Source organism: Nesoenas mayeri (assembly GCF_963082525.1).
Source record: "Nesoenas mayeri genome assembly, chromosome: 2".
In the NCBI taxonomy this organism is placed as follows: domain Eukaryota; kingdom Metazoa; phylum Chordata; class Aves; order Columbiformes; family Columbidae; genus Nesoenas; species Nesoenas mayeri.
The window spans coordinates 140233402-140258514 of NC_137543.1; the positions used below are offsets into that span (position 1 = coordinate 140233402).

A 25113-nucleotide genomic window follows, 5' to 3' on the forward strand; every position below is an offset into this window, starting at 1 on the left:
TTTCTGTGGTGCAGTAGTGTCCAAAGGTCATCTGTCTTTTCAAATAGAGAATTCAGCTGCTGTGATTCATGGTCTGTGTTTGATGTCAACAAGAACAGCGGTCCCAGTAATGACAAACAGCTCAGGCTGCATCTAGCTTCCTGTCCAGCTGAGCAGCTTTCATATTGAGTAAATGAGCACAGTTTTGTATCATAGATCTTCCAAGAATAACTCAAAGACAAGACCTGCTTTACTGTGTCCAAAATATATTTAAAAGCTAACTTATACTTTGTTTCTTGCTGGAAGCCCCGATTCCTAAGTTATGATCCTTGATGCTCCAGTATGCTCCTTCTTAAGTATATTTTTGTCTGTCTTCATTCAGGTGAAGTCATGTATCTGTATTTTAGAGTAAGAGTTCATTAGGTGGTGCAACCAGTAGATCAAAGGAAAACATTAAAATATTTTTAATCTATTTGGTGTACTGAAAAGAATGTCAGGAAGGAAATTTGTAATAAAAGACATAGGTTTATGGCTCCTTTTTTTGCTTCACATCCTAGTCTAATTTTGTACTCCTTCAAATGACAGTTCCCTTGTGATACTCATTTAAGAAAAGTAATAACCAGTGCAATGATTAAAACCAACATTGTAGAACTATTACATCATATTCAGGATCCAAGTCCATCACAGGACTGTCTGATCACCAGAGCTGGTGCTGTCTAGCCTGGGGGCATTAAATACCTTCTCTACCCTGGGGGCACTAAATACCTTCTCTGATTTATTTTCCTATATTTGCAGGGATTATATATTCATGCTTTCCAAAGTTAAAAAAAAAAAAAAAATTCCTTTTGAAAGAAAAATCATTCCCTGTGAATTAAAATTAAACCAGCACTGTGCTTTCCTTCAAATGGCCGAACTCCCCAGGGAGAGAGGCCAGGCCCGGTGTGGGCTGCTGCAGCCCCCGTATGGCTGCATGCTCTGTCCTCCCCCTGAACCAGCAGCAGGCTGCTGTGCCAGCCCCAGGAACCACTCAGGGAATGGATTCCCCCCAAAATTAATGCCCCCCCCCCCCCCAGGTGGTTGATTTTCAGGCAGCTGAGGGCTCTGCACGGAGGTACCACATGGTCTCTTCTGCTGCTGATGCTGCGGAGATGGAGGAGGGCAGAGCAGGGAGTGCTTGTTAATAATAGGCGTGCTGATAAACTTGGAATGGTCTAAGACAAAACAATATAGAAAGTGGCAAAAGGAGAACACTCTCCCAAGGTCAATATGTGGCAGAACTTACCCTGGAGTATAGGTAAGCAAATGCATCTGAAAGGTTTCATTTACTCACCTCTTGCTCCCCAGTAGCTTATAAATAAATGATAGATTCAGAGAAGAAATCAAGCAAGTTGCCAAATCCAGGAATATATGTCTGAAAACATTGCTGAATCCATGTATTCTTCCAAATAAAAGCAAAGAGATTTCTATCTTCCACTATCTATATCTGATTTATAATACACTTTAACAAAGGGTCTAGACATATCTTAAACGTTATGCAAACATGAAAATGAGTGCCTAAATTCTTGTAATTCTTTGTGTTCTTTTTAATTCCAGCCTGAGAATTAGACAGATAACATGCTGTATAGATAACATTTTAATTTATTCATTATATTCTGATAATTTTTTGTATAGTGAATTAAATTAATAAACTGGTCATAGTCCTTTGAAGTTCAATTTAGAAAGTACCATATCTGCATGTAATAAACCCCATGTATCTATCCTCCTTCTTCTACTATCATGTCTAGTCACTACTATTAAAAGCTTTTTTAAATATTCCTTTGCTTCGTTTAATAGGGATTTTTACAATATCATTACACATTCTAATTGGGTGATTAAGGTTTTCGTGCCATCCATAGAAATACAGGGTGACTAAATGGAACTCTTACAAGTTATTTTAAAAGAAATTGGCTAAAAGGACAGTGACATTTTTACATACACACAGAGTGATGAAATCCAGAGTTAAGAATTAGGTGGGCTTGGCACAGTGCGCTGCAGCCCAGAGCAAAGCCCCTGAGCGAAGTACGTCTGGCCTAGGGAAATCAACCCACCAAAAATGGGATTCTCCAAAACCCTTCTAGGAACAAGGTTTTATACTATCCCTTACTCTTATCTTTTCAGATTTGAAAAGCAAAAAGCCCTTGTGCTAACGGATTTTCTGCACTCAACCATTTTACTGCCAGTTTTGGAATACCATGATTTTGGGCGGCTTTGGCTCACCTTCATATTCTACATTTGATGAGGAGACTCGTTCAGCACTGGGGCAGCCTTGAATACTCTCCTTTGTCAGTTTTGTGGCCCCATGTTCGAGCCTTAGACACAATCTTAACATGACATAGATGCCCATAGGTAAGTGTGATAAGCTGCAGGAAACAATTTATTAGCACATCTGGGCAATGTCAAGCACGTTACAGTTTGATGAAGCTGGTGCTTCTGATATCCCTAGAAGGCAGATGTTTAATAAAGACAATAGTGATCATGGCTGAGGGGTTCTGCCTTATGCAGATATCCCTATTTATCCATTTGTTTTCCTCAGAGATGTGAACAGTAACAAACCAATTTTTATAACAGCGAAATTAGAAATTAGCTTGGATCCTAACTACTCTCATAATTTGGGTATATGGGAGGTATTTGCCCCTTAGAAGCCATAGTCCAGCTGATGCCACTGACTCAAATTCACCATAACAACCTACACCAAGTTTTGGTCTCCTGTAAATCAACTTAATGTCCAGGACCAAACCAAGCACTGAAATGAAGTGTGTGTTTCAGCAGAAGCAGGAGCTAATCAGAGCATAGTTAGCCATGACTCCAGTATCCCAGGACAGATATTTAGCCTCCTTTTCAAAAAAATATCTTCCCAAATGTTTTTATTCTGTGTTATTCAGGTATAAAGCTCCCATTCCATATGTATAACAGCACATTAAAAAGTAAAAAACTAGCCCTGATAGGGGATTTCTGAAAGTGCCTCTAGTGCTATTTTGAATATTAACAATATATATTAACTATATTAATCTATATTAATGAACAAAGAGAAAAGTGCAAAGCAAAACGGAAATCTCTGAAAGTAGTGAGATATTTGATTTTGGTTACAGTGTCTTCTGGACTCCCTTGCTGCCACCCTGGGAGAGCTCACATTAGCTCTTCTGGCCCAAGTCTCCATCAGCACAACTCCTATCAACTCATTTCTTTCCAGCATGGTCTCTGCAGCTACCTTCACATGCAGAAATACGCATGTGAACATGGCTTAGTCTTAAAGTCTGTCATCTTGGAGACATTCAGCTGTGAAACACCACGGAAAAGCAGAAGAGGCGGAAGATCACAGCTTGTAGAAATTAATGGTATATGGATAAATAGATTAAATTCTTGAACATACATGGCAGAAAATTCAAGTTCAGCACAACTGAGAAGATTACTTATGTCTTAGAAGGTAAAAGCTGTGAAGGTATCCAAGTACATCGTGAGAAGGGATGTTTCTCAAGATCTGAAGCAAACTTTCAGAATAAATGGGAGATAAGAGGTCCTTGCGGCAGCAGGAAGAATTTCAAGGCTCTTGTTAGATAAACAGGAAGCAAATAAATAGCTGTAATAAGTGTCAAACGGAATGGGAAAGGTGATGCGGGGAAAAAAGTAGAAGTTACAGCAGATTATGAAGTCTTCTATGTTTTGCAGAATCCTCCCTGGTCTTAAGCACTGACTTCTGCCCTCCCAAGAGTTTCTCAACCAGTGAGTGTTATTCTGACCTGCGTAGGCTGAGATTAGCTCTGGCTGTCCGCACAGTGGAAGGGATCATCTGCAACTCTTACACACGTGGCTTCAGACAGGAGGAATGGGAAGCAGCCTTGAAAATACAAGCAGTTCTCTCCTGGGTCAGATCAAAGGTCCCTTTGGCCAGTGTTCATCTTGCCTGGGGACATTCAGGAGGCTGACACTGCCGTGCCAACATCTGGATCTTTGCAAAACTCCGGCAAACAATTATCTGTGAGGGAAAAATGAGTGATATAACTGAGACCGTGAAGTCTAAAACTCAGAAAGAAGTAGTCCCTCCTAATGCACAGTACCTGAGCTCTGCTGGTGGGTACTGAAAGATGGAAATACTGCTTTTCAGACCACAGGATCTGCACTTGGCACTGCAGCTGTGTGGAGGCAGGAATGAGCCATCCCTTCACTAGCTTGCCCAGAAATGCAACCACAACAAAATGGTGCCATGCGGATGCCCACGTGCTTCCTCTTGCTCTGTAACTGCCATGAAAGAAGTGTAGCTGTACCCACAACCTGCGTCCCAAAAATGAGCAGAAGCAAAGGGAAGCCTTTGTCCTGCTGGTTCTGGCCATGTGCTATTCAAATAAAGCTTCAAAGCAGTTCATTGGTCTGTTGCAACAGTGTCAGCTCTGCCACAAAACATGCTTTTTAAAATCAGCTACTCAGTACTTATAAAGAAAATTAATTGGTAAAAGGAATTGCACTTAGAGATAAAATGCAAACTCTGCAGTCCATTCCCCTCACACCATTCCTGAGCCTCAATTTTATTAACAATGTCATAGAGCCTGTGAAGATGACTAGCTGTCCAGGAGCTTGTATAATTCACCTTTGAACCTTCTGGCACTGCCTCTTTAGCCCCACAGCAGCTAGCTCCAGAAGCACTTTATCTATTTCAAGCTCATCTCTTACTACTTTCATTGAGTGTGTTCTAGTGCTGGTAATGTGGGATTATAGTTCTGTACTCCCCTTACCCACCACCTTGATTTCTGTAAACTTCACTTATCTCTCTCCCTCCAGTTTGAAAAGCTCCAGCCCTTTAGGGTCTTCTCATGAAACAAAAGGTTTAATGCAGCAACAAACTGACACCCCTTCATCCTCCTCCTGACACTCAGTATTCTGTTAGGGTTTTTTTGACTGCCATATGATTTCAGACAATTATGAGCAATGATTCTCCAATCTTTTTCCTGAGCTGCATCACACATGCATAGTATTTTTCCTCTGCTACATTACTTTACATTTTTCTATGCTGAGGTTCATCTGCTCACCTACTCAGTTTCGTAAGGTCTTGCACAGTCTTCCTCACAACTGGTCCTGCATTATCATCAGCAAACTTGGAGATCTCACTGTGGACCCCCTTCTCTTGGTCAGCAGAAGGCCTAGTGCCTATCCTTGGGATACCCTACAGCTCATTCATCACTGTTCTGAAAAATTATTTGCTCTCCATCCTTTAACAAGCTTTCAGATAAAGTTTGTTCCTAGAATCACACAATACCTTGTGCTGGAAGGGACCTTCAAAGCTCATCCAGTCCAGCCCCCCGGCCATGAGCAGGGACATCTTCAACTAGATCAGGTTGCTCAGAGTCCCGTCCAGCCCGGCCTTAAACGTTTCCAGGGATGAGGCACCTCCCTGGGCAACTTGGGCCACTATTTTACCACCCTTGTAAAAAAATTTCTTCCTCATGTCGAACCTTAATCTCCCCTCCTTTAGTTTAAAACCATCACCCCTTGTCCTAGCACAACAGGCCCTGCTTAAAAGTCTGTCCCCATCTTTCTTATAGTCCCCTTTTAAGTACTGGAAGAACATAATTCTTCAGTAACTTCTGGTGTGCAGTATTGTCAAAGGTTTTTTGAAAATCCAGCTGTATCATACTCAATAGACTGATTTTACCTGTGTGTTCACCAGCACCTTCCTAGAACTCCAGGAGGTCAGGAAGACAGGATTTCCCTTTGCAGATGCCATGGGAGCTCTTTTCCACACCAATCTCATTTGTCCAGTGCTTAACTGATCTGAATTCACTCTGTGGTGATGTAGATTAGTGGTATTTCAAGAATATACAGGAAGAAGCCTGCAGCATTAAAGAAAAACTTTGGTACTTCTGCAATGCAATAGGTGAAATCGTTACCTTGGAAATTAACACCGCATCTTGAAAAGTTGCAAACCTTGTTCTGCCAGGATTGAGGACTTGAGAGGTCATCCGGTTATAGGAAATGCCAAGTTCATATGAAGGAAAAACTAGTAATGAAAGGAAGTAATGGGAGCTAGAAGGACATTGTCTTTGAGGACAAGAGCAGTGTGTGTGAGAGATTCCTGAACTGATGCACCGGAAATAAGTAACTAGGGCTGGTCTGAGAACACCAAGTGCCTGATTCTATTTCAAGCCAGGTGACAAGTAGTGGTATAAGAAAGGTTGTCCTTGAGATGCAGGTCAGAGACATAGTTAGCTTAGAAACTGTGACAGAAACAGTGCTGTGAAAATCCACCTCAACTTGGAGTAATTAAAAATTTCCTAATCCTTTTTGCTATGTTGCTACTTGACAGCTCCTTGCACAGATTGGACTGAAGGTCAAAGTTAAAAAAACAAAACCAAAACCAAACATGTTTGTGGTCCAACTGCAAATAACTTTATCTTCATCCTGCATCTTACTTCATCATGTTAATACACAAACAGATTCAAGCTTACATGGTTCTCAAAGTGACTTTGCTGTTACCCATTTATCTGCCACACAAGCACTTGACTCAAAGTGACAGCTCAAAAGCTCTGCCCTCTATTACTTTTCCTCGTTGAGAAGCAATTGCTATATCAGCACAAGAAAAGCCACTCCAACATTTGATTAATAATATATACTGATGGTCAAGACATTCAGTCAGAAGACTGATAAACTTGTTAAGCTGCTGAAATCCACTAGCAATTTCTCTAGGTCTAGACTTACCTTCTACCCTTCCCACTTTATGGAAGCTCAGCTAAGACACCACTAAATAGTTTGTTTGTAAACTGTGTCAGATTGGTCAGGAAAGTTTGCAATTTTCAGCCAGTCTTCTTATAAACAGTAAGCCTGCTTATTGATAGAGTAAGTGAATCAATCTGGGAATGCTCACTATGGCAATATGAACTGTGTATTTCAATTTCTATTTTAAGTGACAGGACATAATTCAAAAGCAAAGCTCATCAGATGCGCAAAAGAAAACACCTTTTTTTGATCACTGCTCTATCATCTCCCCACTACCTATTCCCTTTTGACTCCCTTCACAACTTTTCCTGCTCATGGATGGTTTGGCTCATTCCCTGCTTGCACATTGCACCTTCACCACGGCTTAACAAAGCAGCAAAGAGGCAGAGTGGAACAAATAATTTTGTTCTCTTCTCTGATATTTAATATCTATTGTATGAACTCAGCATCAGAAAAGAAAGCAGAGACTGTTTTGATAACTAAAGTGCGTTGTTGAGGACAAATGCTCTTGAACTCACACATAACCAGAGATACATAACAAGGACATGCAGTTGCTGCCAACTTTACCATCTCCCCAGGCTACTGACCTCCCAACTCCCACCCTGATCATCTCTCCATCATCTTCAGTCTGAATATCCTTTTTCCTCTTCATTCTGTCACCATTCAGCCTCTGACACTCAGAAGAGGGAAGAGAAGAACAGCATAATGGCTGACTCTACCCCACTTCTTACTGGGGCAACAAAAAAAATCTCAAGAACTGCAGGTTCAGCTGGGGGCACTGCCAAGTCAGAGCCACCCTTCAGGCACATAAGTGGTGTAAACATATATAGTTTGGGTTGGAAGGGACCATCGAAGCTCATCCAGTCCAATCCCCTGCACAGGGACATCTTCAACTAGATCAGGTTGCTCAGAGCCCCGTCCAGCCTGGCCTTGAATGTCTCCAGGGATGGGGCACCTACCACCTCTCTGGGCAACCTGGGCCAGGGTTTTACCACCTCATTGTAAAAGATTTCTTCCTCATCTAGGGAATTGCAGTTTGGTATACTGATTCTTTGAAAGGATAGATGATGAAAACTATGTATGGGAGTCTGAAACAAAGATGCTGTAAGAAAAAAGAAAAAACACCAGAAAATTGACTGTTTTTCAAAATGTCTACTTAATCAAATAACAATAAAGCAGACCATGGTATAAACAACTTAATGGACTCATCATCAAATCCAGTATTTCAGAAGTGGCAACAAGTATGTTCCTGTATTAAGGTAAAACAGCATGCTTCAATCTATTAAAATTCTCTTTACATACATAAATTACACTCAGCAACATTGCTCTTAAAACTGACCCACTGAGGTTTCAGTACTGGAAGTTCTGTTGAAAGATAAACACACATTTTAAGTTTCTCACTTCTGAGATTGTTTTTCTTTTCAGATAGCAAAACCTTCACTACTAAAATTAACAAGCAAAACCCACTAAAATAGAAAGTATAAAGACAGAGGGAAGGGAGAATAGAGTGTGAATGAAAGGGAAGTCTGAGAAAAACAGATTATTAGCAGAGCTATTATGGCTCTCAGGCTTCGGTTATACCACTTTCCTACTTCAGTTTTGTTTATATATTGCATCCCTTCTATCTGTTGAAAAAGCATGAAGGAGGGGAAGCTTATACTGAAAATGCTAAATGCCTTTGTTCACACACCTGAGAACCAAAGATACCATGTTAACTCTTTCTACAGTTGTTTTCCCAATTACTTGTGGCTACACTGAAATACAAAAACTAGCAACCTTTCTATTTATAAGCCAAATCCAGTATTTCTGTAAGAATAAGAGATACTGACACACAGGAAAGCAGAGAAAGCTGCAATTAATATACTGAAATAAGGATATTTTCCATCCAATTAATTGCTCCAATGAATGCAGTGAAAAAGGGTTAAGTAATCTAAAAAGTCTGGGGATTGTTTGGGGATTTTTGGATTTTGTATTAAGCTTTAAGGCTGCTGTCCATGATAGTCAAATTAACAGCCTTCTCTAACTGTGTAAGTAAAATTATAGAATAATAGAGGTCCATCTTGACATTTCGTATCAATTATAGCCCACACTACAAAGTTAAGGTCTAGTATATGGTAAGTTAGGTAAAGATAATTTTGCCCACAACTGTACCTTGGGAATGCCAAGCTAACACAGTGTGTAAGATTGCACAGAACCACTCAACCTTCTCTTTAGATGTAACACAACTATTCTGCAGCAATGCAGCACCCATTCTGTATTCTCAAAATATTTTATTCAAGTACTTCACTATTGTTGAACTTGTAAAAAAGGTTGTCCCTCCTCCCCCTTTTGTTAGAATACATGACAGCCCTTCACATACTGTAACAGGTGTTGAAGAAAAATGCTTTTCTATTAAGGCAGGAATGTCACTCCTTGGGTTGTGAGACAGCAGACAGAACTTCATTTTTGCCAAAGTTATCTCCAGGGAAAACCATCAGCATGTTTTATTTCCACACTATCAACTCACTCTTATCACAGATCATCATTCTTCAGAGACAGCCATCTGAATAATACTTCAGACTTGACAGGAGCTGACAGATGAAGAAACATATATATATATATATATATATATATATATAAAAATCAGTGCCTACTAATAAAGTGCTGAATAGGAGTTAAGAAAGAATGAGGGGAAAAAAGGAAAACTGGACCATCAGTCCATTAACAGTAGTTGCAGTACAGATTCAGGAACTGGGAAACATTTTATATAAACTCCTGAGAACTGTATACAGAGGTACACAAACTGTTCACAGGTATATCCAGTGAAAGAATGGAAGTGAACACTGTCCCAAATCAGCACTGAGTTACTAAAGCCAAAGCAGAGGCAGGTTCTTTGGCTCTGTAAGGAATGGCAATCACCTCATCACCCACAGGCAAGATTTAATTCCCACCACACCTATGTGCTGTTAAGATGTTATTCTTCTGTCAGAAAAACAGCAAAAGCAAAAATGCATCCTTTCCCTTCTCCCAAACTCATAACCAATCACTTCTTTAAACCAAGTTAATCTAAAAGTATACAGAATAACAGAACCAAATTAAAGTGTTTATTTTAGGAACATTGATAAAAATAACACATCTTCAATATTATACATTGGTTTACTGGATAATATACAGCAATGGAAGTTATTTAAACTGTACAGAATAAATGCGTACTTGCATTAGACTAGCAGGAAGAGGTCTTTGCTTGTTGCATCATACTGGTAAGCTAGTAAAAATGCTTAATGAAACACTGCTATGGAAAGACAGAGGAAATAAATCACATTATAGAAATACCAAAAGAACAATCAAAAGTTAAAAAAAAATACTGCTTTCTTACTGTACTGGAGTTGGATGAGATGGAGGTAACTCTCTTCACAGCAGCCCAAATGGTGCTTTGCTTTGGCTTTGTGTCTAGAACAGTGCTGGTAACACACCCCTGCTTCGGCTCCTGTTGCAGTGCTTGCACAGCCTCAAGGTTTCATCTCTCCCCACTCCACCCACTTCAGCAAGTAGGCCAGGGGTGGGCAAGATGCCGGGAGGGGACACAGTTGGGACAGCTTGCCAGAATGGACCAAAGGGATACTCCAGGCCATGCAACATCATGCTCAGCAACAAAAACTGGGAAGAAGGTGGGCAGAGGTCTGCTCCTGGGGGAGTGGCCACTGCCTATGCATCACTTTTTCCCCCTACCATCTTTTTCTTCACTTATTAAACTGTCTTGATCCCCACATCCAAGAGTTCTCACTTTTGCTGTTCCCATTCTGCCCCCCATCCCACTGCAGGGAGGGAGGGAACAGCTGGGTGGTGCTGAGCTGCTGGCCAGGGTCAACCCTGGTAAACTGAAGGATCTCTTTTTTTTCTTAATTATACATTAAGCTTACCAGAAGAAAGTGTTCACACAAGCTGATGTTTCTTCTTAAATGTAGGCACACAAACCTACATTTACTTCAAGAATGACTTTCTTCCAATATGCAAACAGAAGTAATTTCTTTCTCACATCAGTGATACATCCAATTTACACCTTAACTTTTCCACAACTGAGTTGCATTATTCAAAGACAAGTCCGCTCCTCTCAACCCTCAGGCATTACATTCTTGAAGATCTTTTTCCAGAGGGGCTAAAACTCCACCCAGTTCTTACTATGGTAGTACATAAGAATGGGCCTGGTGTATTTTCTCATCAGTACCAACATCAGCTATTTCTGCTCTGTGAAGCTGTGCTTCCCTGTTGCCTTTTATTTTTAATCAAACAAATATAAAGCAAGGAAAAAACTTTAAGATTTCTTATTCAGTTAAGACCGAATTCAAACACATGATTGCAACTACAAGTCATCTACATCAAGTAAAGAAACACAGTTTCAAGATAAGGAAAGATACTATTTCACAATTAAATGTCACCGTAAAATACAGAAACCGTTTCAACAACCAAAAGCATTTATAAAAAAATTACTTCTATATACGTAGATGATAGAAATATATATTTCATGGAGTCTTTATCTACCCCTAGTTTTACAACCAGGAAAACAAAAACCTTTGCAGAAAAGAGCCCAAAAGGCAAATGAAAACAATCTTTCTGTATTCTGGAGTTACAGCTCTAGTGGAAGGTGCTCAGCTTTATTCATTCTCAAATCTGCTGTATGGATTATCAGAATCCTGGAGAAGACCTGCAAAAGAAAACAGGACTGCATTTACCATTTTCTCACCAGTATTATATAAAAACCTTGAATTATTGACCTTACTTTAATAGATACTCCAAATAACAGAACCAAAAGGCAATTCTTGTCTTGCAATAGTTCCTCTATTACTCAAACACTCAAGCATAATAATAATTTGAAAGTGTTCTTAAGTACTCTTATTTCTCAGACTGTTATCATGAATAGGTATTTCATTATTTCACAGAGAGCATTTCTCTATGAAAAATTCTTATGGAAAAGCATTCTCATTTGTGAGGTATACCCTACAAAACGCATTTACAAGAGAGTCAAATCTACAAGAATCTAACCACAGAGATGGCTCAGAAGAACAGATTCAGACTGGTCAGTTTATAAATTCAAGTTACTATAAGATCATCATCCTTTTAAAATGTAAGATGCTGCTATTTTGATTTAGTTCTACTTTGATTATTCAGAATCATCTGTCACATTCAGTCACTCACAGCATTTCTGCAGCAAGACAATCTCCAAGAGCAAATGAAGATCACTTCTACATGTACTAAAATCTCTGAGGACCAGAACAAGAGCATCACTTAACCCAGGCTGCAGTATGTTTCCATTATGAAGTTTCCCAATTATTTTACCAGAATACTGTCACAGAACACATTGCAAAGCCATCCAATTACACCAAGTGTTTGGATGTGCATAACATCTTCTGTAAGGGCTGGTTGAGCAATCGCTGTTCCATATAGCAATTATTTCAAAGAGACTGCAAACCACACACCAGATTTGGGCTAGGCAGAAGTGCATGCTGAAAATAAAGGAGTCCCATGAGAGTCTATAGCTTGATCTTTTGTTGTGAAAGAACAGAAACATTACCGCTCTCTTTTCTACCAAGATTTTTATACTGATGTCTGGCAAGCCTGAACTCTTCTCTAGCTCATTGGTTTAGGACACAGAGAGAAAAGACAGCTAAGCCAGACAACCTCCATTCACATGTTCAGCTTCACAACAGTGGGAGAGAAAGATTACACTGCCCATTCAAACCTTGTAAGAACTCCCCTCAGACCTCTTCATACCACACACCTCTGTTCCACACGCACCTGCACACAGATATCGAACACTCACTGTTCTGCCAGAAAGCTAAAGGCTGATGGCACTGAAAGCAGACTCTACTTTTGTCTACCTTGTTGCAGTAGCTGCACTTCTTTCGAACTGCCACATAATTTTAAGATGTCAATCAAGAAGCACAACTGCTTAGTGCTGATTATTGTATCAGTAACTGCAACTGCCTGATAAGAAACAGCAAATATTAAGGAATAAGTAAGAAAAAAAAATCCTATAATTACTGAAATTGACAAGATTACAAGCAGTAATTTTGTAAAAAGTTAAAGTCAAAACCAGCCCTCATACATAACAGCCCTTACTTATGGGCAAGCCAGTCACATTTATAAAGTTTCAGCCAGGTAACATGAAATACAGTCTATTTACCTAGTGTAGAACCTTGCATCAAATTACTACCTCTTTCTGTAATTGCTTTAAAAAAATAAGCTTTTAAGCATTTGTGCAATAAGAATATGGTTAATGACAGCATTGCCAAGAATTATCTACAATATTTTGAGTTCTTGAAATTTGTATATTTTTTAAACTTTTAGAAAGCAGTTACTCTCAAATTTTAATCTTACCTTCCATGCATTTAAACAAAAACTGTAATATCTGTTAGGTCTAATCTAGCTGACAAGTAAGCCACTACAGAATAAAGAGCTCTTACCCCTGGCCTACTATTAAGCACTTTCAGGTAACAGTCCTGCATTAATGTAATCCCAACCCAAATACAGAGGAGAAACACGCATTTTATTTCCAGAAAACCACCAATTCCTCCTTCCTCCAGACACATTAATACTTTGGCAGCTAGAATCTATGGATCCTTACATATTTTGTTACCCAAAAGACAACTGAGTAGTCCAATTTTCAGAATTTTTGCAGGACTTGCAGATTTCAGCCCTTCCAAATAAAAAAATGCATCTAACACAACATTTACAGAAAATCAACAGCACTAGAAATTATGCAATGTCAATTGTAATAAAAATGTTAAACTCCCCATGCTCATTAAGTTCCACTTAGAATTCAAAGCACTAAACTTCAAAAAATTCTCCATAAATTGGCAGGAGGTGGATCAGATTCCCTGACAAAATTACCTTAGGTTGCATATTTCTCTCTATACAGTCTGACAAACGCTTATTATGTCTTTCTTGTGTTTCATTCATGACACAGACTTGACACTTCATAGCTCAGAAAGTAGCACTATAAAACTCCAGACATTTTTCTTACAGTTTGAACAGCTGAAAACCAATGGAAATTATGTTCTACATCCAGGAGTGCCCATTTCAAATTCATCAGAGTATGGTATAAGACTCCTGATAAACTTTTCCTATACCGCTCTGAGGAGCAAATACACTTATCTGCCTCTCCACCAAAACTCAGCCAAAAGCTATTTTAGATAACTAGTCTCCATTTTTCAAGTGAATGCATAATTTTTACTCATTACTGCAAACGCCACTCCCAGTAGTACTTGCTTTAATATTACTGATTATGCCTAACAAACAGATATAATTACCACCAGACATCAGTCTATTGTAACTTAAAGTTCTGATCCATTTTATTGCACAATACTGAATGAAACAGAACTTCAGAAATTCATCTCCCAGTAAAGAAAGTACTCCAAGAGAAATGGCAAGCCCTCCTTGTAAATGAGGATAGCCACAGAGGTTACAATATCTGATAAGCCTTGCTCTCAAATCTGCATCCAGGCCTTAAATTTCTTTTATCCTCAGCATTCTAAGTACAACATAAGATTATTTTAAGTGAAAGGAGGGAGACAGCAGCTCATCACTTGCAACAATTCTTACTCTAGTTGTATCAGGCTCCAGTAAGTGGACAAAAACAATCTAGAGAGACATAAAAAAAAAAGATCATGACAAAAAGCTCCTGTCAGCTGCCACAGCTGCTCTTCACCATGACACTCAAGAGGAACTGCAAGTCTGTGCTAATTAAATAGCATGTCTGGTTCAACTAAAGCTCATGTGCTGCCTTGAACCAGACATGAGTTGTCTCTCTTGAATGTTTCCCATTTGACATGAGAGCAGCTCCCCAACTTGTAATTTACATTTACAGGTTCAGAGAAGCTAGATGTTTGTAAGCTCAGGAGTCTTGTTTGCAGTAATTTCATTACATATTACTGCTGAACTTGAATATTGACACACAGGACACTTAGAAGAATTTCTAACATCTTACTTCTATTTACCTTCATTTTGAGGTTAATATTTGACCTACTTAGCAGTATTTTAGAAACACTCAAATTTTAAAGGTATAGTAGTCAAGTATCTTTCATTAGCTTGTATGAAGTAGTGAGGCCTCCTAATATGTGAAATGACAAAACAATTGCATGAAATTAATACCTCTTTCTAGCATATTTATAATATATACTATGCTAACTACGCAGCTTCTCAGTCATTGAGATCTGACTCTCATCACATATCAGCACTGTCCAAAAACAGAATTAGAAAGTCAAATATTTACAAGACATAGTACATGCTGAAAAAAAAAAAAACGAACTAGTTGCTATGTCTTCACCCCTTATTACACTTTTCCTCTTTATTTTTAACCCTCAGATTAACAACTCAACATACAAACTAAAGAGCTTTAAGTGCATAGCAATAAAAGGTTTCCCTACTTTGCAGTCAGAACACTAAAGAAGGTCAAAATAGATTCTCTATCTTGAACAGAAGGAACATTTACTGTGACAAACTACTGAATATAAAAATCAACATCTCACGTAATAAAGGAGATAGGATTACATATCATTAAAATAGCTGATCAAAACCTTTGCTGAACTGAAGCAAGTGGTATGGAAGTCCAAAATCATGAAAGGCAGTAATTTTGTAAAAATGAAGAGATAGAATCCTTGCACTAATACCAGACAAAACCCTGACATAAATAAATAATAAAGCAGCTTCTTACTGATCATACAATAGCAGCAAATTCAGCAGCAAGTAAATTGTAGTTCCTTTGTATACCATACAAGCTGTAGAAGTATTCTGAATTCTACTTTAAAATTTTCTAACAGTCAACATATAATTTGTGTAATCATATTGCATTCATATATGTGAGCAAATGAAAAATACTGTCAAATTGTGCAACAAAGAAACAATTCAAAGTGTGTATTCATGGTTGCTAAAGCTCTCTATGGCTTCCAATGCTCCCAAAGGACTGTGGCTAGAGTGACACCTGCAATGCATTATAAATGTGTAATTACCATTTAAATGGGGTAAGGAAAGCTGGTGGATGAAATGGAAAAAGGCATTCCCTCAAAGCCAACCAAATACTGAAATTTCAGGCGTGATCATCATAATCTACAGAGTCAGGTTAACAAAGTCATTGTCATCCTGCCACTCATCCATGTCTACTTAACTGAGAATCCTCTCGGTAGTGCTTAAAAGTGTAAAATAACCTAGTGTCTCCACAATTATTTGCAGCGATTTTTATTATATTATGTTTAATATGCTAACATATGTATTTACTATACAGTGAAAAATGAAGACAGAAGATCCATTTGTCTGTATGTTACCAGAATGTAAACTATATAAACATCAGCAATCATATTTGGGAATTTCAGAATTTATACATATTTTCTTTTATTTTGCCTTAGTTATATACATCCTTCCAGTATGTGCCAACTATTCAAGTAAGAGATAGGTTTTACTTTAGGATAAAAATGAACTATGAGAACCCCGGTCTCAAATTGATGTATCTGACAATATAAATTAATCTTTGAATATGCAATAAAGAAAACATCAATACCTAAACTTTATATAGAAGTTTGCTATTGAAATGTAGGCTTTCTAGTTGAATTATGATCTTTGAATATGTCTGACCCCTTATAAGAGGCTATGCCTTCTTCTAACACAATGAATGTATGAACTTATTTCTAATTAAGTCATTGACAAACTAAAATGCTTCAAGTGAAGGCAAAGTGACACTAGCTCTCATGACTATGTGCAGACTACAGCTATAAGCAAGACTTGTTGAATTTGGTGTATGTATTCCAGAGGCACAGAATCACAGTTATATTCCTCTGGAAACTCAGAGTACTCCAACAAGATCCAACAAAGCACTCTGCAAAGGTCTGAAAGTTAAGCACTCAGGAAAGAGAAGTGTCTTCACTAAAATGTTGGACTGTCCAGAGATGACTGAACTAGTTTCACAAGCAGAACATAAAGAACACAGCCTTTTGAAACATCACTTAATCCCAACACAGTGCTTTCATACAGCAACAACTATACTGAATTTGGGACCTTGTTTGCTCCTGGTAGCTGTGCTGCCTCAAGGAGATGCAAAGTTACATCTGTACAGTGCTGCATGTTATTATGGAGACATAGCCATCACCAGATCCATCCCAGCAATTCAAACTTGTTGAGATTGCCACCAAGGTCTCTTCTACAGAGAAACAAACAAAATGTGTGTTGTGTTTTATGTTGCTGTTTGGATTTTTTTTTATTCTGGACTACTGTTGTCCAACACTCAAACCAACCTCTTGAAACTGAATTGTGGTAAGGATACAAGGTTGATTATCCTATAAAATATCACAGGACTGAAGTTCATGACTGATGTATAATCTAGAAGTAATTTTTGTTAAACAACACTCTTCCTCTTGCAGCTCAAGCTTCACAGTGAATTTTTCCTCTATTCCAGCGAAGGAGCACACTTTCTCAAATGTTCCCCAGGCAGGGAATTCCCTATAGAGATAGTTTGTATCACTGCTGCATCAGCCAAAGGGCAGGCTGCAGATTCATGAAGACATTCCCAGACTCTGCCAATCAGTATAACAAGAGGATGAAAATTAACAGTTTTGAGTGACTGTTCAGACCCCTAGAATCACCTTCTCTGACATTAGTGCAATTTGCATAATAAAAAGTGCAGAACAGTTTTAGCATATCTGTCTCTGAATACACAGTACTATTAGCCCTATGAATAAATCAAATCAAAAGTGCAAGCACTGACAATCCTAGATAATAAGAACCTCCCATACGACACAGCAGGTCCTAGTGTTGTGATATGCTTCTCCTACTGGACCACAACTCAACTTAAAAACCAAGAAAAGAGAACAATTTTAATCCATACATTAGGCTGCATCCTCCATCCTTCTCTTTCAAACTTCATTTTAAAACTTTGCTATCTGCTATAAGAGTAGTCTACCCTTTTTCAGTAACCGTCAGTCTACCAGCCCATTTCAACTAACTTGTTTATCAAATTCAGGAACAAAAATAGACACACATATCCCACCAAAACAACAACAAGCAACAAACAAAACAAAACAAAACACACACACACACACACCAAAACCAAAACAACGCAACACAACAAAACCAGTGTTCTTACTTCAGAAGAGCCAGAAAGAACTACTTATTTTAATTTATATATTTAAATGCCCTTCCCAAGCAAACACACCATGCAGTACATTGTCTCTTGCCCAGTGAGAGAGTCAGTGCAGAAAGAGAACAGGAACATATAATTATGAGATCAGGTGTTCAGGTGACAGACACATCAGTAGGAAACTGGGCTTGATTACTTCTGTTACTCATAAAGCAGCTTGTTTCTGCTGTGAATTTTAATAATAGTTAAGAAAAAGCAATCAATTTAGATCCTGCATATCAAAACAAGATTACCACTTACCATATTTCTTGCGTATTTCATCATGCTTCAGTTTTCTTTCATGTTTCCTACAACAAATAAAGGCATAAGACTATTCAGCCTGTTTTGAGCTGTAAGCAAAATATGGTAACTACATGTGAAAGAGACAATAGCACTTTAAATTAGTACACAATTACAAGTTACCAAAAAAATCACATTTAGTTATATATCTTGTCTTTCTGTATACACATTATGTGTCTAAGATTCCTATAACTTTCCACTGATCAATTATGTCAACAGAATATTTTTCTTTATACTTGCAAATATGTCTTGTGTTTTTTTCTAGATAGAAGTAATGTGTCCATATATATGTACACACACACTGAGGTATTTATTTGAAGAATCCCTAATGATTTCCAGCAAGAAACATAATTGTAAAATTTAGCTCTGAATAGTATGCTTCAGAATCCTAATTCAATATGATAATTTTGAAAAGGTAAAAGCAGTATTAATGTTTTGTTTAAGCACTACAGCACGTGAAACCAAATAATTTCTAAAATTGAGCATGGCATCCATGCAGAGAATAACTTCAAATATTGTGCTATATAAAAATCAAATGCCTCTAGTTATATTGTCTAATCGTAACACATAAAAACTGTCTTGAAAATAGACTGTATCTAATATTGCCAAACTTTAATTATTCACATAAACCAAGTATCTGACAAATCAATTTCTTCCCCTTCCTCTGTTCCCCTTTGCAAAGGTGAAGGGGGAAAAATAAAGTTTAAATGCAAATTACTCCATCATTCCTCAGATAATTTTCCTGTATTGCAAAGAAAACATCTATTTTGCCTCGTTTAAAAAGAAAAAAAAAATCTCCTACACAATTGTTTCACTAGGATGACCCATGATCTATATGTTTTGAGGAAAGGATACATAATTTGGCAAAACAAAGACTAACAAAAAAAGACACTTTGCCCCATCAAAATTCAACCCAGTTAGACAAGTCAGTCCAATTCTAATTTGCACATATTCAGCAGAAAGCTGTTAAGCACTGACAGCTTAATTCACCAAAGATCCCATCTGGCCTGTGCACATCCCACCTCCAAACAATTCCTACTGCTAATCAGATCCTGTGTGTCCTCAGAAGCAATTATTCTGCTTCCTACCGAGCTGAAGGGCTGAACTGGCTTTTCCTTCCCTGCAACTGCACTTCTGGAAAGCATGCAGATAAAGCATGATGAGAAAAGCAAATAAGAGATACTGACTCAAACCCTTCCACTACTATTTCCCCGAGATACCCACCTCCCTTATATCCCTTTCCATTATTCAGACCAGGCAGCACAGGAAACAAAGCAAAGTGGCCACACTGCAGGAGGAGGAACTGAGGAATCAGGGTGGCAAAATGAAATTCATGTAGAGGAGCAAAGTCAGGACTGAGAGGTTGAAGAGAGCTGAAAGAAGAGAAGTTTACCCACCAAGGGTAACCTGACCACAGGATTCCTGCTTTCTGTTTCGGGTAAGAGGAAGACATTATATAAGGCAAGGGATCTCAGGAAGAGAATGGAGAGATTCCACTTAAAGCAGCCTTCTGTATAAAACCAGTCCTTATTTCTGTGTAGTTTTCCACAACACATTTTGACCTCAAACCATTTTTTTTTTAAGTGGTGGTAGTAATGGCATGCTCTTCGCTGTTTGGCATACTGTCTGAAATAATGGACACTCACTGCTGCAGTTTCAACTGAAGTACCAGCAGTCACTCTGAATCTGCCCTGAACACAAAAAGCACTAAGTATCTGCATAAGAAAAGTAATGGGGTGGAGGGGAGGGACAAATAAAAAACCCCACAAAACAGTCTTAAACCTCAGAAACAATTTAGAATACCTCCCCAGGTTATAAAAAAAAGTCTAAAATTCTTTTATTGTTTAAGTTTGAAGGGTAAAACCATTAATATTGGTGAAACACCAGAACTCTCATGGGCAGCCATGACTATAGCATATCACCCATGACTAAATAAAGCAAATACAGCTTAGGTACATAACAACTGAGAAGAACCAGAGACAGTTCTGAACAGGCACTCACTGAATCAGCCATCCAGAGGTGGCTTTACTGTATCGTTCACATCTTACATTATGATCAACCAAAGTCACTTTACAGTCTCCTGAGTTGGCTGTTTCCTAATGCTACTGCTATTATTCCATCTTCTGTAAGCAAAATTCTTGGCTCTTCATGCAAGTTTCCCTCACTACTGTAAGCCAAAAAAGTATTTTTCCTGATACTAACAATTCACATCATGATTTTCCATACTTGGTTCTTCACAAGTGATCTGCAATCCTTTCTTTTTCTGCCCCCTCCCCCTTGTTCTCCCTTACCATTATAGACTACCAAATTATACTGGGCAGTTTGTCTCATAGAAGATCTTGTGGTTTTTCATGGGTTTGTCAACTTCTAACATATATATCATGGTTTATAAACTACATAAATCCATAAATAAACGAGTGTACCAAAAATACTTACTACTTGATGCTATATTCTAAAATTATTTTTCATGTTAGAAGTGACATGAAGTAAAATAAAGGACTACAGCCATGCAATAACATACCCGTTTTCTTTCAGTATTTTTAGAAGAGAATCTGGAGGTCAGATTTTGACTGCCCCTCACTTTAAGTGCAAACTCCACACTCCACCATTGACTGTCAACCTTCTAAGCAAAACGACAGCTAGTTTCTTCCTTTTGAAGACAAGCAGAGGGTCAGCATCATTTCCCCTACTCCTCATTCTAGCAGCCATTTAGGTATTCCAAAAAGACACCTCCTAAGTATTCATAACAAACCAAATTTTAACACAAACAAATTTGGAACTTACAAAGTGGACATTTACTGTGTGCCTGAAAAGCCAAAAACTGCTAGGTGCTGCAATTACCTTGAAGCTTGTGTTGATCACACAGTATTCCCTCCTTACTTTGTTTTTACCATTCCCTAACAGCATCACAGAATGAAGTTCAGGCTCATCCTTCTATTACCAACTGATCTGAAAGGCTGTACCCACAGAAGAAAAAAATACACGAAACTGCTATTATTCAATAGTTCTAAAACAAAATTAAAATTACAGAACAAAACTAACCATTCAAGTTTTATACTAAGTCAAGCTCTGAAAAATTCTATCTTGTTAAACATCCCCATTGTATCCTATTCTAATTCTTTCAATTGACAACAAGTTTAGGAATTTTGCACAAAGCTGAAGGACACATCAATTTAACCCATTACAACGACAGCTATTTTGCTTCCTAACATCCCAACACCTACTTCAGAGCTATAACCATTGTCAGGTTCAGGGCAAACAGTTGCTGTACTTGCTTATACAACCTGGCAGTTTAGAGTCAGCAAACAGATTTTCATGGAGTTAAGACAAGCAATTCTCACAGCTCCTGTCAGAGACATGAGCAACAGCAAGTTCATCTGTAAGTGAACTCTATTGGCTCCCATTTTTGTGACCAGTCACAAATGTAACATGTTTGAACAAGCCAAGCATTTTTGCCTACATACCTTGTCTTGTCATGCACATTTGTAATAGAGAAACTTAATGTCTTCAAAAGCTCCACAAGGAGTCTTATCTGGAAGTATGTCTTGCTCCCTGCAGCCCCTGCTCCTACTAACAATGAATCTGAGTTCAGGAGAAAACGGCAGTGAAGGTGCCCACCTATTACTCAGCAGCTCAGTATTTAGAGAGCATAACCAAAATGTGGCAAGCCTAGGACCAATTTCCTTGTCAGTCTATGGGGATCCAAACCCACAGATGACAGCTCCAAGGCTAGCCTTAGTTTGGTTAGGACTCTCCTCTTGGCTTGCTGAAGCTAATCCACTGTAAATCTCCAAAATAAAAGACCATGAAAGTATGATTCAAAAGCTACATTGGACTTGTACTAGGTATCATATAAAAATTGTTTAACCAAAGAATAATGTACGAGCTATTAAGAGTCACTGGAGAACGAAGCTACAAAAACCTGCATCTGAAGGAATGCTTTTTTCACTGAAAAGCACTGTATCACTGCTGACTCTTGCACTTCTTTCTACACTGTGGTACAGTTTTAATAGAAAGGATGGAGATGAGATCTAAGCCAAAGTCTTCCATTTCCTGAGCAAAATTCTAACAAGTATCTCACTATCAATTTCTCTACCTTTCCCAGACAGATTTTAAAAGAAAAATAAACAGTTACCAAATGAATCCAAAAAGTGATTCTTTCCTCTGAATCCCAGCCTCTCTTAGGCATTAAGCCATGCCACAGACAAGCACCAGCCCAAGAGAGACAAGACAAGACTTCAGGCTTAGCCCTCCTGTTTGCTCTTGGCTGCCACAGTGAGCAACATACTCATTCCCTGCTCATTTATGGAAATGCAGGCTCCTAATCAAATTTCCAAGTCTCACAGTAAGTCCCTTTTTGTAAAAACCTGACATTGTCAGGCCTAACTCCATAATGCCTCTTTGTTTAGTGCTCCGTGTATTCCTTAGAAGGGTAGAATACTACTGTATCACCAGGAAGTGTATAGCTACATATCAAGCTGTTAAGACTTACCTCTGAAGAGACTGAAGTCTTCGTTCCTCTCTCTTCCTAGCTAGCTGTTCTTCTTCTTCATCTGGTGTACTAAAAACATAAGGAGGAAAGGAAAGTGGAAGAAAAAGCAGTTTCAGTGCTAGGCAATCACTGTTTAGTCACTTATTTTCAAAAAGGATTTATAGTCTGACCTGAGATACTTCTTCACAGCCACGTAAAATTTCATTGCTGAATAAGTATAACTGACAAATTTATAGAAATATCCTTTAATATTTTATAATATCCAAATGTTTCACCCACTGTAATAATGTGTCCTTCAGATTTCACGAGACCATTTAAAGTGTCTATGGAACAGATTGCAGACTGTTCCAGAAGCAGGACTCCTATGTGCCATTTTCCCCACCTTAGAATAAGCATCCTGCACATGCACAGTTAAGTCCATTGTTACCCCCTGGAAGAAGATTGATGGTTCATAAACCTTCAATGCCAGAACAATTTATCTTTCCAACAACCATCACTATCCAATCTCAAGTTGCCCCCAGGAAAGCTGTCTGCATGAGCTGTCTTGGCAGCTGCCTTCCCTGTTACGGAATGAGCAAGGATTTACCTGAGTGTATCAGCTGTATGGTTCTGGGAAATGCTGAGCCCACACAGGACATCTGAGCTGTGCATGTACAGATATGCTCTAATGAACGCATGCACTTAGGCTTTGTGACCTGCCTTGGAGAAAGCTCAGCTTCACTTAACCATTAGATAGACCATATAATACTTGTAAAACTCTAAAGCAAATGCCAAACTATTTGTCTCTTATTTTTTCTGACAGAATTAATGACAATTCCTCAGGATTAGTTAAAGGACACTTGCCATGCTTTTCCAGATGCTAATCATTTTTCAATACTGAATGCACTAAAGATGTTTGATATGAATATTTACAACATTAACACACCTGCTAATAGAGAAATGGATAGTTATAGTACCATCTGCAGCAATCAACATACAAGTTAAGCAAGAGTGACATCCAGTGGTTAATTATAACATGTCAAATGTTTTAACAGATAAAATTCACAGATACTAGAAATCTGAACTCAATTTCTCCATCTGCTCAATTAGTCCATACGCATCTTTGAACATCTTAGTCATTTAAATACAACCCAGTAGTTCAGAACCTGTGTAATGGCTCACATACAAGTTGTCTAGTACTTCCTTTTTGTTTCCACATAAAGAGTTAAAAAATTATTGGGGAAGCTAAGCAGCAGGAAACACATGCAACAGGTCACCTTTATTAGAAAGGTATGTTAGACCCTTTTGTAAACTAATCAATCCCCCAGGAAGACTAGAAACTCCCATTCTTGGGCATCCTTCTGTAAAGCTACTTTATTGTCTTTTACCTATGCAAAAGTCTTACTTCACACTGGTGTTGCAAAAATACAACCCCACCAAATGAACAAAATACTGGTATAGGATTCAGAAAACATATTTCTTCTCTACAACTAAATATTTTCTGTTTTCTAGACTCTTTGAAGGAATTGAGCTTTTATTCAGAATTCAGATGATCTGAAATTTTTAAAAGTGGTTGTTAAACCGAACAAGTTCAGGACAGTCTATTTAACACAGTTTCATGAATAGTTACATCTCAAGTACATGGAACTAGCCTCAAAGTCCAAACACAGGATAAAAATAATGAACTGAAACAATGCACCAATAGTCCCAGGATTCCTGTTGTAGGGATGGGACTCGGGTGGGCCAGCTCCAGCACTGATGGGGAGAGTAATGCACCTAAGTATTCTGTGTTCATGGAAAAGATAAGTGCTGGCTTCTTAAACACTGAAACCCACAGCTTAAAAATTCCCAGAAAGAGTACTGATGCTTTTGCAAAATGAGGTTGCACTTCATCTAAGTAGTCAGTAAAACAGACTTAATATTACATTTCTACAAGTTTCCCTTCTTCCAATTCATTTTTTTAAAAGTTTCTTTTGTGGAAAAGAAGTCTCCAAACTGAAGAAGCAGACAGCAAAAGAATTCTTAGTGAGAATCAGTGGGTTTAAAGCCAGTAATGTATCAGGCTTCACTGTAATAATACATTCTGAATCCTCCTGAAACAAGCTGGACCCAACTCTGACAAGACCTTTCAATTCTCTGAGTGTCAGAAGATTAAGCTTGACATCTTTGGAGTTCTGGCGTAAGACGACTCAAAACTAACCCTCCATTTTTAGGATTAGATGTCAGCGTACTGATTGACAACTTAGCTACTAAAACTGAAGTCTGGCACAAATCTCTCTTTTCACAGGAATCAAGTTTTATTTGTTGGTACGTCAGCCACAGGGGGCCTACTTGGTTCTTGTGCAGAGGAAGATGGCAGATCTTACATAAAATCTAGAACAGTTCTATGCATTTTCAGAACTTATCAGCACAGGGCTAAAGAGATATCAAATTTTGCACTAGGAGAGATTTGGTAGGTCCGTCTACCAGCAGAACAGGT

At 38.4% G+C, this 25113-nt stretch overlaps 1 protein-coding gene across 2 annotated transcripts in view; it reads right to left on the reverse strand.

Annotated features, from left to right (window-relative positions):
• Nucleotides 1–9802: 9802 nt before the first annotated feature.
• LOC308037533 (pituitary tumor-transforming gene 1 protein-interacting protein-like) overlaps nucleotides 9803–25113 on the reverse strand; it is a 28706-nt gene continuing 13395 nt past the window's right edge. Inside the window, exons 5-7 of one of the 2 annotated variants that reach the window (XM_080339368.1) lie at nucleotides 22656–22724; nucleotides 18125–18171; nucleotides 9803–11404 (exon numbers count right to left, since the gene is read on the reverse strand). In XM_080339368.1, the coding sequence (XP_080195494.1) occupies nucleotides 11355–11404; nucleotides 18125–18171; nucleotides 22656–22724 (166 nt within the window). In that variant the 3' untranslated portion in view covers nucleotides 9803–11354. Of the gene's footprint in view, nucleotides 11405–18124; nucleotides 18195–22655; nucleotides 22725–25113 lie in introns of both variants that reach the window. The other variant, XM_080339369.1, reaches the window with a different exon arrangement.